A 14,632-nucleotide genomic window follows, 5' to 3' on the forward strand; every position below is an offset into this window, starting at 1 on the left:
GAGTTTGGATCAATTACTTCAGCCATCAGTAGAGATGTCAGAGAAGAGCAGAAGCTCTTTCAGATGATCAGTTCAAATAACTGCTTCAGACAAGGTGTAGATATTAATACAAAGTGTGATCTTCAGCAAGAAACATTCTGAGCCCTTATTCTTAAGTAGCCTGTTAGTGAAGACTGTTTGCAACCAGGCAAAGCAGGAACTTTCTAACAATGAAAATACTAATTGTTCTGCAGTGAATCTTCTGTGTCCCTTGTTTTATTCCCTAAAAGTCCTTCTCCAACTTTAAGCCTTCAGTTCCTGGAGTGTTACGAAAACTAGCATGGTTCTGTGTAAACTTCAGTGATTTAGCATTCCCTTCCTTCCCCAGTAATCAGTGGAAATGAGCTGGTAGTTGTAATGGTCCTTACAGTTCAGTCTGCATTGATAACCCATGGTTAAACTGAGTGTTGTCTGACCAAAAGACACACAAAAACATAACAAAGACTAATGCCACAGTATTGTTAAACAGACTTAGTCCATGGTGATTCATGTAGAAATCAGTGAATTACAACATCATATTGTTTAGTCTCCAGCAGTAGTTGGTACACCTTATTTTATAACCACTTAAAAATTTTTGCAACTGGAAGATAGGTTAATGTGTCTATTGCAGTTATGGTATAAAAACTGTGTTCTGGTATTTCTTTTGCAGAAGGTTTAAATAGATGTAAAGGTTTAAATACAGTGCATGCATGGATTTTTTTTAATATATATATATACTTATATATATTTAATCCATTGATATAACTCACTGTTTTTCCTGATTCACTGTTACCTTTTATATAAAAGGCCCCTACTATCTTATCAAACTATGCATTGCTTGAAATGCATCTGAGTGCCCAAGTGCAGTTATGTGTTTCTTACCCACTCTGCAGCAGAGAACAATTTCCTGTAATGGATTTTCACCAATGGTTTCATCATGGCTCCCTCTTCTGTGCTGTTATTCCCAGGAGTAAAAACAAATTCAGGCTTCTCTTTGACTTCTTCATTACCTTTTTTGAATTCATTTTCCTTCAGTTCCTTGCTTTCATAATCTCTTCTGTGGTGCAAAACTATTTTTAGTAAATCCATTTTCATTGCAGTTGGCAGCATTTAGAAACTATATCACCCATGAGTTTTAGTAGGAGACAGTTAAACTGACATAGATCAGTTTGGAAGGCAAGATGCCTACAATTCAGTTGTGGTAATAGGGAAGTTTCAGGAGTTTTGGGAGCAAGGATGGAAAAGGGTTCAGCTGAGTTTGCATGAACATCCAAAGGCAGGATGATCTTTCAGCCATAAAAAAACACAGTTGAATTCACAAAACTTGTCAAGAGTACGTTGAAAGAACAAATTCCAGTATTATATTTCTGGCATGTCCTAAGCACTAGCAAGCTCAATATATGCAAAGGTAAAGGAAAAAAGAAAAATCTCAAGCAGTTTTAAAAGGTTGTTTCATTCTGAAAGTGAAGCTAAAAGTCACATATTTCCATTATGTTTCCAATATTCTTCATCTGTCACTACTCATGGGAAAACTCATAAATAAACAAGACCCAATGGATTCATAATATAGTTCTGCAGTCTGTTCTGTAAGTTAACTAAATTTTAAACAGTAATTTTTAAATTATGTAACTAAATTTGGTCTAAAGCAAGTAAAACAATAAATGTTAATACTGTTTAGATTTCAAAAATAAAAAAAAATTATAAAAGCTTTACTAAGCGAGCAGTAATATGGACAGTGAGATGCTAAGTCTGGTGTCTTTCTTTGTGTAGGAACATATCATACAGTGCTTAAGTGAACCTTTGCCATAACCCCTTGAGAAACTGAATTTCCTGCATTACCCAGAAATAAGCTACTCCCTGAGGACTGTGTACTTGACCTCACTGCCCAAGGGTCTCAGAAGTTGAACTGATGTTAGTCTGATAAGCAAGAGAGGAGATACAGGAGATGCAGGACTGTGTTTTGCCATGAAGTCTGCATTTCTAGCTCCCCCATTTTACAAAACTGGTATGAGGGATCTGCAGGAGAAAGCTGTTTCTTCTTAACATGCGGGACGCTAACACTCAGAGGCAACATGTGAAATGATTTGCATTGCAAAATGTACATCCTATAAAAATCTAACGAGTATTTGTGCACTGCAATGCCAGTGCTTTTCTTTCATTTAGCTATGTGATCAAGCCTAATTAGAGTGGATTTCATTACTCTGCTTGTAAAATTCACAGATTTCCGTTCTGTTCTAATAACACAAAGTAAAGGAATCTTAATTACTGAAGAGAAATTAACAATAAATCAGTTAATAATTCAGGCATTTCTTTTACTTAGAGCTCAGAGTATTGGAAGACAATTGGGAATTGCAGTCTGCTTTGCAAGAGATCAGACTGCCGAAAGAAGAAATTAATAAGCTTGAAGTGGATGGCATAAGTAAGAATTACACATCTTTATTATACTTTTTATTCTTAACATTTTAATATTTTGCCTTAATTTTATTACAGTAAATATTGTCTTTCTATAGAAAAAAGTTGTTAGCCTGTCAGCTTGGGAAGAAGAGGGCTAGTTCTGCCCTGTCCAATAACAGTTAATTTGTCTCTGCTTCAGGGTGTCTCTCAATAAAATAGTAGTTAAAATACAATTGTTTCACAACACAAGTTTTTAAAAAATATTTAATACTATTGGTAAAGAGTTTAAATATTGTGTAAAAACAATATGATATGGTGGTAATAAAATTGGAAACATAAACTGCTGTTCATGTGTTAGGTATTATATTGACTTGCTTGCACTGTTCTTTTCAGTAATGACTTATCAACAGTATCCCATGGTTATAAATCAGTGTAAAGTTTCCAAAACTTTTTTTTTCCAAATCTGATAATCTTAAAATAATTACACTTTTCTAGGCACCTGGAAAAACTAAGAGCCTAGACTTTTGTGAAGTAATAATTTAATGCATAGCTGTATTAAAGTAAATGTGGGTTTCTTCAAAGCTGTTCTTCAACAGCTCAATATGAACAGTTAATGGCATCAGTGCTGTGATTCACAGTTCGTGCTTTGTGTGCCATGTGCTGATTCATGTTCATACCCGGTTACACCAGACTCTGGATTATGCCTAGAGGAATTGTTTCAACCATTAAGAATCTAATTTTAATTTGTCTTTTCTAGCTTTGTGGTACAAAATGCTTCTACCTCCACAGTTCGATAGATCCAAGAAGTACCCTCTGCTTATTCAGGTGTATGTAACTCTTACTTTCTTTGAATGTTTTCTTTTTTGTTAGAAAACACACTTTTTCTAATTTAACCAAACCTGGGACACTTGCAGCATTTTATAAAGCAAAAGTAGAACTACTTACTTCTGTTCCATTTGCTGTGTTTTTTTCAATATATTTCTGGGATAGAAATGGAGCTCAATGAGGATTTTAATGTTAATCTTAGCATGGTGAGGATTACTTTCTTAGAGGAAGAGAAAGGCTAAAATCATGTGGGCTACTCCTTGCTCTGTAGCTGCTTCTGTTTACCATGAGACAGTCTGCAAGGATTGATTTCATCTTTACTAGTATGAAAAAATACAAGAGCCTGCTTCATTTTTAAGAAGAAAACTAAGCCATGTGGACTTGCTTTTCTAGAGCGTTTGACATAATTTATTGCAGGCAGAAAAGGCAATAAAAATTGCAGTGGTGAAAAAAAATAAAACAAAAATATGCAGAAAGGAGAGCTGAGTGGGTGCAATAAATTTTACATGATTTTTTATTAACCAATGATAATCCAAAGGTCCAGGAATGCTAAGTATGTTTGAAGTTTATAGTAGAAGAGTCCTGTCCTTGAGGTCAAATGTGTAATTTGCATTAGGCCGTTCTCACGAAGAGTGTCTCTGTATTGCTCAGCTATGTGGGGTGTGTTCTGCCCCCAGCTTCAACAGCCCATGATATTCCTTACTGAAACACATAAGGTCTGGGGATAGCCAAAAAGTGTAAGGAACTGTATTTTTCTTCTTTTCTTTTCTTTTCTTTTCTTTTCTTTTCTTTTCTTTTCTTTTCTTTTCTTTTCTTTTCTTTTCTTTTCTTTTCTTTTCTTTTCTTTTCTTTTCTTTTCTTTTCTTTCTTTTCTTTTCTTTTCTTTTCTTTTCTTTTCTTTTCTTTTCTTTTCTTTTCTTTTCTTTTCTTTTCTTTTCTTTTCTTTTTCTTTTCTTTTCTTTTTTCTTTTCTTTTCTTTTCTTTTCTTTTCTTTTCTTTTCTTTTCTTTTCTTTTCTTTTCTTTTCTTTTCTTTTCTTTTCTTTTCTTTTTCTTTTCTTTTCTTTTTTCTTTTCTTTTCTTTTCTTTTCTTTTCTTTTCTTTTCTTTTCTTTTCTTTTCTTTTCTTTTCTTTTCTTTTCTTTTCTTTCCCTTTTTCTCTCTTCTTTTTTCTCTTTTCTCTTTTCTTCTTTACTTTTTCTTTTCTTTTCTGACTGCATGTGGGAATCAAATGCAAAAAAGCAGAAAAGTGCCAAAAAGGGCTGTTACACCTAAGGAATTTGGAGACAGTGAAGAATTGAATCTTTGAGGGATGGCTCTTCCCTTAAGGATTTCCCATAGGCCAAGCAGCTGATACTGCCCCACTTAGTCTGAGCTGAAACTAATTATTTGCCTTAGGAATAAGACCTAATGATTAAAATGGATATAGATTGCAAAATCTCATAAGTACACGAAAGTAGTATCAGAACTGTTTATCTACTGAGCTCTCTGAACCACAGCCATGCAGCAAAATACATGTGGAGAAAATCAGTACCAATAGCTACAGTCCAGTGTCCAATAACCATTTATAAACTTATAAGTATGATTTGAAAATGTGTAAATTTTCATCCTCAGGTATGGTGGACCTTGCAGTCAGAATGTAAAGGAAACCTTTAGCATTAGCTGGATAACCTATCTGGCAAGCAAAGAGGAAATTATTGTTGCTCTGGTGGATGGCAGAGGGACAGCTTATCAAGGTGACAAGATTTTGCATGCAGTATATCGAAGACTTGGAGTCTATGAAGTTGAGGACCAAATCTCAGCAGTTAAGTAAGTAGATTATCTCCCTGTAGAGCTATTGTATTTGTGAACCTGTGTGTTGTATACCAAGAAGTAGTAAGGTGAAAGAAATACTAAATTCTCAGCCTTTCTTCTGAAGACCTGAGGTCTCCAGGATATAAGACAAAAACACTTGTAAAAATAAACTATTAGTGTTTGCTTGATGACCATAGAGATTAGCCAGAGATCAGTAGAGATTTACCTCGCTGATTAGCTAAGGGTCAGATGAGAAGTTTGTATCGAAACTGAATCTGACACAAATGTTCTACAGGTCAATGAGTCACAAATTTACATTCTGTGCTGTTATAGGATAGTTAACAGAAAGTACCCGATAAGTGTTCCCCATCACCTGCTCCTTGGAATGAAAACACTTAAAAGTGTTCCAAGAGAAACTGATTCCCTATGCAGAGATTTTGTGAGGAAGTGAAAGCTGACGATTGCAAAGAAAGGTTATCTTGTTAATTTTGCAGATGCAGTAGCACTGCTAAAGTGAGCATTTGAAGAAGTGTTAGTTTGACTGCAAGGCAGGAATTTAGGCTAGCCTTTGGTGTGGAATTTGGCCCATCAGAGTATGGCTAGATTTTCATGTGCAACAGTAAACACCCTATTTCCTCCAGACTCGACTAAGATACTGGAATATTTTAGCTGGAAATTGGATGTAGCAGCCCAGGTTTCCACAGCTTTCTCTGCTTGTTTGAGAGCACTGCCTGTGTTTACAAGTGTGTGCGAGGAGAATATCTGTTCCTTCCTCTTTCTGCTTTGTGATAATTCATTCCCTCCTCAACGTTATAAATATATATGTGCCATTATCCTATTCAGTGAAAAATTAAACAGAATAGCTGTATATCATGTCAAGTTTTTCTGTTATTCTTTTATTTTATTTTCTATCTTGAAACTTTTAGGAGGAGTGGCATACTTAAAAATATCATAAGAATGCTTCTATAGTACTATGAATAGTCACTCAGACATAGAATATCAGAGGGAACCTAAACTGATTCTGCAGTTGCAAAATCTGCTGAGACAGGCCATGAAAAAATGACCTCACACTTCACACTTCCCAGTTTTCTGTCAGCACCCGGACTAAATTTTTATTCAGTTAAATGTGGTGCATTCCATCTTCCTGATCTAACACATGGATTAAGATGCATGATTTTAAGAGAACCTCTGTAATCCAGTGGGAAGTTCTTGGAGGGGCTTTTACTGTAGGTGGAGCCCCCAGGATTAAGATAGTAATATAACAAAGCTGAATAATTTTTTGGCTTTTCTAACTCTGTCCCACCCAGATAGTATCCCACATTTTGGGTGTTGTCCATCACTTGGGCTTGTATTAGTAAATAAGGCTGCTATGTGTCCTGACTGTATCTGAACCTATTGTGATTATCTGTCACTTTCAACCCTTTGTGGTCTTTTGCTTCTTCCTCTTTTCTTTGTTTTTGCTAATACATCTTTAAAAATACAGTCTCCACACTCTGATGCAGGGTATTTGTAAGATATTTATATTTATGGTTCTCTTTGACCTGTTTGACTCTTGAGAGCATAAGAAGTTTTGCACCTTTTATACATTTCAAGGTTGTTTCCTACTTGGAGCATTAGTAGATGATTCCTTCATTATTATGTTTTATTAAATTAGCCATAAGAGCTTTTTACTTTTCAGGCACATAAAACAAAAACTTATTTCTCCAGGGAATCCCTGATCTCCTCTTGAGAAATCAATGTATTAACTCACTGTGACATCAGTATGTTGAGTATCTTGCATGATGAAGTCTGAATGTTAATGATAATCCAGCACCTCTGGCACTAAAGCAATGAAAATGATCCTCATCCACTGGAACAAAAATTATTATGATGAAAGTACTAATTTCAGCATTTTTTATTCTTTCATGAAAAATTCTTCTTCTTCTTCTTCTTCTTCTTCTTCTTCTTCTTCCCTTTCAACACCTATTGATTGAATAGTTGATGCTTTGCAGAAATCAGACATGCCATGTTGATTGTCAATTTGCTCAAATTGGTGGTATATGTGAAGAAGAGTGAAAGCAAAACTATTTTTTTGCTAATTTTCTTGTGGTACTAGCTATTTTTTTCAATAATGTGTTTATTTCTGTGATTTTATTTTCCACAGAAAATTTATAGAAATGGGCTTTATTGATGAGAAACGAATAGCAATATGGGGCTGGGTAAGTGGAGTTTTTTTAATCTATATTTAAATAATGCATCAGTATAAAATTATTATTATTATTATTATTATTATTATTATTATTATTATTATTACTATTACTACTATTATTATTATTATTCCTGCTTTAAATATGTATAAAATTTCTTCTGCAAATGTATTGTGGTATTGCCAAAGGGAATGGTTCCTGCTGGTACTTATGTGTGCAATTGTATATAAGTTCAAGCATGCAGTTCAAGCCCCTAAAAATGAATCTTTGGCAGCTCAAGAGGGAATTTTGAAAAGTTCACGTCCAATAGACCATTTGGACTGGAAGTTAAGAAAAATTAAGACATTTTAATTGGCTTTAATTTTAACTTAGGGACTTACTGGCATTATGTCAAAATTAAACCATTGTCCTTTCTGATCTGAGATTAAAATAGTGAGAAAAATCCTATGACTATTTCTCATGAGAAAATGTGACCCCTGCATAATCCTGAATCTCTGTGTACTTGGCTGGCTTTGCAAAGATCATCAGGGATGTATCTGGGTCTGAGGGGTTTACAATACTGACAGTGTCATCAAGGTGTGGAGAAATTGGACAGTATAGGAGTCATTCCAAATTATTAGCCAGTCTGTTTTTCATCTCTGCTTTTTTTCATGTGTTTCTCTTTGTAATGCTCCCAGAACCTTAAATAGCCAAATGTATTGCCTGATCCTAGGCAGCACATGAGCAGAGTTGCTAAAATCTTTCTATGAAGCTTCTGCCAACCAATGTTTAAGTTACTTTGGTACAGTTACTACACCACGAATAAAATGGGTACCATATGGTAAAATTAAGTGGCACGCACACTTACAAGTGAATAATTCTAAAGTGACATTAGGTAATTTAACGCCTCGAGAAAATATTTTCTTTTTAAAATCACATCATATTTTATTTCACCACAGTGTTTCCAGAACCAGCTATGAGCTTGGATACGTTGTATTCTAGTAGTGGATATAATATTTAAATCAAGGCACTACTACCAAACCTATCAGTCTTTTTTTCCAATTTATTTCCAATTTATTATACCATTTTGTGGTCTGTAAGCCTTGAAAGGAGTTGAAAGGCGTTTCCTTATTTATAGGCTGCAGCTTGGTGAGTACACATGAACTCCTGCTTTCAGACCCAAACTCTTCAGGATGGCAAAAGCTCTTAAATGAGCACTAAAGTAATTTGGGTTGTGAACCCTCTCTCTCTCTCTCTCTCTCTCTCTCTCTCTCTCTCTCTCAGCCTGTTACAGTGAATATATTTATCTGCTCAATCGTAATCCCTTACTTTTTATCTTTATGGACTGGTTTTTTGAATGATCAAATCAAATAATCAGATGAGTTGGAAAAATTCTACGGATTATTGTTCCTACTGCTATATCACTCACTATCATTTCAAGCTGCAAAGACAACAGGATGGACTAACTTAACTTCTGTACAAAGAAAAAGAAATTAATAATTCTGTTTATATCCCTCAGTCTTTCACATGATGCTGAAGTAATCTTCAGAATTTTTCATGACACACCATATTTTTATCCCTTCCTCCATTCCAAAGTAAACAGAAACCCATTACTTTGCAAAGACTTTATATGAGTTTTTCCAACCTCAGTTCCACATCCTGTAGAGAGCTTTTTATTTACATTATTTTCCTGTCTCAGCAACTAGCCCCAGTTTCACAGACCTATTCTTATATCCAGGCTTACTTACTGCTTTACCCTTCTTACGGCCATGAACTTATTCTTCCTTTCTGGGCCCCAGTCTGAGGAATCAGGCCAGAAAATACTAGGAGCAGTGGCAGACAGTGGGGAGGAATTGCTCCATCCTGAGTTAGAGGAGTATATTAGTACTGATGATTGAGTTGGTTCCATATGCTAATCTTTAGCAAAATTTCGGTAGTTTGTTAAGGGAGGGAGAAAGCTTCTAACTCTTCTTGGAGGTGCACCTTCAAAGGCTGGGAGGCATTGCAAACAAGCTGTCAGAAGGAAAGTTTCTGTTTGGTTTTAGGAAAAAAAAAATGACAACATTGATCACTGTTGAAGCAGATGGAGTGGAGATGATGTGTACTGATTGGTATCATTTACATCTGGAAGCTAGCCCTGGTTTGAGCTATACGTTGTGTTAGATTACCATGAAGGACACTATCAAATTAAATTTCTCTGTGATTTTAAGTGGTAATTAAAGCAGTATCCTGTGATAAACATTGTAGAAGTAGCAAAAAAAGAAGTGATTTGATAAAATTGTCTAATGTCTTTCACAAGAAATTGCATCAGATCCGTTTGATATCAATAAATTAATTTCAAAAAAAACCTCAAGCTTTTGTTACTTTGTCCTCCATGCATTCAAGGCAAATTAGTTCATTTGAATTAATTTATAGGAGTTTGTTTCAGAGAACAGAATGATACTTCACCAGTAATTTTAAACTGTCTGTGATTTCCTCCTAGTCCTATGGTGGCTATGTAACTTCTTTGGCACTTGGATCTGGCAGTGGAGTATTTAAATGTGGAATGGCTGTGGCTCCTGTTTCCAGCTGGGAATATTATGGTATGGAAACTTGTCATAAATACTGACTTGGAAAGCAAGATGTAGCATTTAATGACTTCTTAAATTAAATCATTGCAGGAGACTGGCAATTTGAAACATAAAGATATTTAAATTACCTAGATTTAAAACTTTTAAGACCTTAAGTTTAATGATTTTCTTGCTGAAAATAACTGAGAGCAACTGGCAGTTTGGAACTGACTTTGTCACCAAGAAGGTATGTCTGGGTAATTCCATATGCACTTCTGTAAGAGTAAGTGTATAAAGCCCTCTCAATAAACTGCTACTAAGGAGCGATCTGCCTACAAATCCTGTTAAAACATTATCACTGAATTTGGAAACAGCTGAACTGATTTATCTGCCAGTAACACAGTATAATACACTTAAGCTTCTGACACCACAGATGACCTGTGTCAGGTATCAGTATTTCTGATGACTGCAAAGTTGTTTCCAAAAAGCAGTGGAAAAGAGAAGTATTATTATGTTTGATACATTTTTTTCTTAATTAAAAACTTTTCCCTTTAAATGTTTCTCAGCCACACCTCCTGTATTGTTGTGTTACAGTACATATTTTTCATTTATGTTATTGGAATTAGGCTCCAAATTATTGAGAAGAAACAACACTGGGAGTACATTCCCAAGGCCTTCCTGTGTGAATAAAGCAGGAACATACTCATACTTGCCGACCTGTTAATCTTTTGGCATGGTGTTAAGGAACCTTAGTGTAAAAAAAAAAAAAAATCATGGCACGAATATTTTCAGTGAGCAAAATGTAGCACTTTGAACACATTTACTTAGCATATGGTCGTTTTCTAAGAAGTCTTGGTTATGAGAAAAATTTTTGGTTAAATGGGAAAGATTCCTTCCCTGACTGCTAGCACAGACATTCCTTGTATTTATGGTGTTTTGCAAACAAAGGGGAAAATATTTGTATGACACAGGAAGCATAGTCTCCATGTTTTCACTGGCATCAAGATTTTTTAAAGACATTTTTACTCATGATCACAAAATTATTTCCAGGATGCAGGCATAAAGCATTGCTTTTGCAAAAGTCCCTTAATGAAAGGTTATAAGAATTTGTCCCAGAATCACAATTCAAATGAAGCTGCTAAATTCAAGCAGATTAGACCTGCACCTTTGCAATCTCTACGTCAGCTGATTTTCCAGGTAGCAATTAAAGAAACTTGCTGAAAACACAGTGTAAAATCCAAACAGGCAAATGTACCTCCACTAAGAAAGGAAGGAAGGAAGGAAACAAAAGGAGGTCATGAGTCATAAGTTTTAGCAAACAGATCATATTAACATTAGGGCAAAACTACAGGATGTTAACATGCTTGAGTCTCTGAGTAGTATCAGTATGTCAGAGGATATACTGGCCCCTAGAGTTTCTAAATTTTGTCCAGATGCACAGATGAGATTCCAGACCATAATGTTTTTAGATGCACAGATGAGATTCTAGTCCATAATGTTTTGTCAGAAGATGTCCCACCCCCCTACATTTTGAGTCAGAGTTAATAACAGCTGAACAATTATAAGATTTAAAGGAAGATTCCATTCAGGGACAATGTATAGTTAAAAGCATTGTATCTGTGACTGTTTTATAAAAATTTATTTAATTTTTTCTGCTTTTCCTTCCTCAATAATTGACAAGCTGAATCTTCCACTTAGTCATTATAATGCAATTCTGCTGACCTCTGTGGACTTGTTGTAGCTATATTGGTAGAAGAGAGTGGAAAAATTGGCTCAGAATACTGCAGAAATGCCTGCCATTCAGAAGGAGTCTATTTTATTGAAAACTTAAGCCCAATATGGTTGTTTGACACTGTGTTGACAACAGATATTGCACATTTTCTGTTTTCATGGCATGATAAAGGATTTTGATAAAAGATGGGCTACTTAAATTTTTTTGGTACTTATATTGCAAATTATCTTCAGAAGCCTTATTTGGCAGATCTGGGAGACATAGTACACGTCTTTAGCTCTCAGTGGTAGCCCATGTAAATGACACATAATAAACTATGGGAACAAGAGTATATTGACTCATTTTCTTTTCCTGGGAGGATTCTCATTTCTATTTTTTAACAAATTTTTTCTAATACAGTGTTTCAAACTGGACAAGATAGACAATCCCAATTCCTTGATGATTACAATGGCCATCACCTATCTTTTGAGAGGGAAAGATGATAGCTCTTCTTTGTCAGAAAGCCCTGACTCCCTTAAATAAATGAAATCCTTTTAATACTGCAGCTTGACTGCTCAATATGTGTCAGTTACTCTTTCAAGGCAAGGTCATAAAGAAAGTCATCTTCTGGTAGTAGCAGCTGCTGTGTCAGTTTTCCATAAATTTTCATAACAGCTCATAGCTAAAGTACATATACCAAGGCAGCTCGAAGAGAGATTTTTCTACTGATTTCTTGGTGATGAATACTGTTCAGTTATTCACATTTATTTTGTCAAATCTGTTACCAGTCTTTGTTGTAGTTAGAAAAAGGAATTGAACAGAGACCTGAAAAGCAATGGGCCACCTTTTCAGTTCATGCCTTCATCCTTTCCTGCTCCCTGTAATTGCTGAATATATACATTCAATAGGAAAAGGACAACATACATATTCATATTTACTGTTAGCAAATATACAAATCTTCAGCTTGTCTTTCTAAGGTGTCAGAATTAGTCTGTGTCATCTTTTCACCATGCACCTTTATTGGTTCATTGCTGTATTCAACTGACTTCTGGAGTTCAACCCAACAGCATAAAATAGTATCAACTAATTACCTTTATCCACAAAACCTAGATGAGTATAAAACCACTATTTCTGCAAAGATGGTTTGGAGAACAGTAAATAATTAGCCTTAATAGGTTTTTTTTAAGATATGTTCAAATTTGGTGTGTTATGATGAAACCAAGAACAGACACAGTTAAACACAATTTAATTTCCTATGTGTCACTGGAGCTGCAAAATATCTGCACTTTCTTTATCTATAGCTTTTTTTCTTCTTTAATTTCAGCATCGATCTACACAGAACGATTTATGGGTCTTCCCATAAAGTCTGATAATCTTGAGCACTATAAGGTGAGAATTCTGTTTCTCTGCTGATCTGCCTTAAATTTGAATCACATTCCATGAATAAGGGGAACTGTGAAGAAAGAAAGTGGCCCACCAGCTCTCACTATACAGTCCTTTTGTAGCAAAGTTGCTGCCATGAAATTCTTATCTACATAATTAACTGTGGGTTTGTATTTATAAACCCCCAAAATACTAAATGGAAGTCTTTATTTTCTTACTTGGACAAGTCAGACTGTTCTGCCAGTGCAAACCATTAGCCTAGAAAAGAACTCAAGTGAGAGGGATTAAAATGTTCATGGTAATGTTGATAAGGTTTTGATTGGTACTGTTACCTGTGATATGCAAACTGCTTCATGCAAATTTAGCTCTCTGATGATAAGATCATAAACATACTAAATGATCAGAGCAGCTTCCTAGAACAGGTTGCAATAGCAACCTAGAACAGGTTGCCATTCTTTTCTTCTTGATAGGAAGTCTGTAGTTTCTTCTAGCAGCACACATGCCAGCTCTGGATACAGAGAGGCCTGAATTAACACCCAAAGAACTTAGTGGAAACACTCCTGTTAAAGATTTGGATTGTGTTCTCAGTACATATTTCCATCCCAACTCAAAGAACAGAAATGCTTCATACCTAACAGCCCTGGTATAGCTGTCTGGGTAGGCAGGAATTAGAGCATTCTGGGAATGACATGACTGGTGCTGTTCTTTGTATGAATTGTCCCTTAGAAAAGACACTAAATATCATATCTGTTTCTGATAGTGTAAAGACATTTGTGACAGTACAGAAAGCTACCTGCTGCAAGCCAAGCTTGCACAGAGATCTTTTATGGACAGACATCATCAGTATGGTGCAGATTAATATTTTTTCTCCTGCTAGTGCTTTTCAGAACCCATGAAAATGATGTAAGAAAAAATTAGTATTTATTTATAGCTATTCCTGTCATGAAGCCTAAGTCAGAGATCACAGTTGCACAGAATCATTTAGACTTCTATCATCAGGTCCAGCCATTAACCTTGCACTGCCAAGTGCACCACTAACCATGTCCCCAAGTGCCACATCTACAGGTCTTTTAAATACCTTCCCAGATGGTGACTCAACTGCTGTCCTGAGCAGCTTGTTCAATGCCTGACAACCCTTTCCTTGAAGAAATTTTTCCTCATATCCAGTCTAAACCTCCTCTGGCATAATTTGAGGCCATTTCCTCTTGTCCAGTTGATTGTTGCCTGGGACAAGAGGCCAATCCCCCCACCTGGCCAAAATGCACTTTCAGGGAGTTATAGAGAATTTTAAGGTCCCTCCTGAGCTTCCTCTTCTCTAGGCTAAACACCCTCAACCACTCCTCAGAGGATTCACTCTTCAGACCCTCACCAGCTCCATTGTCCTTCTCTGGATGCACTCCAGTACCTCAATGTCTTTCTTGGGCCCAAAACTGAACACAGGATTTGAGGTGTGGCCTCAGCAGTGCCCAGTATTCACTTCTCTGGTCCTGCTAACCACACTACTTTTGTTACAGGCCAGGATGGCTCTGGCCTTCTTGGTCATCTGGGCATGCACTGACTCATATGCAGCTGTTTTCAACCAATACCCACAGGTCCTTTTCTACCAGAGAGCTTTGCCATCACCCTTCCACATGGCCCCTAATGATGCATAGGGGTGGTTGTGATCCAAGAGCAGGACATGGCACTTTGCCTTGTTGAACCTCAGACATCTGGCTTTGGGTTATAGATCCAGGTTGTTCAGATCCTTCTGTAGAGACTAATGTGCATATATACATATATGTATGTATGTATGTATG

At 35.9% G+C, this 14,632-nt stretch overlaps 1 protein-coding gene across 1 annotated transcript in view; it reads left to right on the forward strand.

Moving 5' to 3' along the window:
* Positions 1-14,632, forward strand: part of FAP (fibroblast activation protein alpha) — a 39,118-nt gene that overhangs the window by 22,423 nt on the left and 2,063 nt on the right. The window contains exons 18-23 of the mRNA XM_062498206.1: positions 2,339-2,437; positions 3,170-3,239; positions 4,849-5,043; positions 7,172-7,226; positions 9,676-9,775; positions 12,778-12,842. Of these exons, the coding sequence (XP_062354190.1) occupies positions 2,339-2,437; positions 3,170-3,239; positions 4,849-5,043; positions 7,172-7,226; positions 9,676-9,775; positions 12,778-12,842 (584 nt within the window). The remainder of the gene's footprint in view (positions 1-2,338; positions 2,438-3,169; positions 3,240-4,848; positions 5,044-7,171; positions 7,227-9,675; positions 9,776-12,777; positions 12,843-14,632) is intronic.

This window comes from Cinclus cinclus, chromosome 9, assembly GCF_963662255.1.
Source record: "Cinclus cinclus chromosome 9, bCinCin1.1, whole genome shotgun sequence".
NCBI lineage: Eukaryota > Metazoa > Chordata > Aves > Passeriformes > Cinclidae > Cinclus > Cinclus cinclus.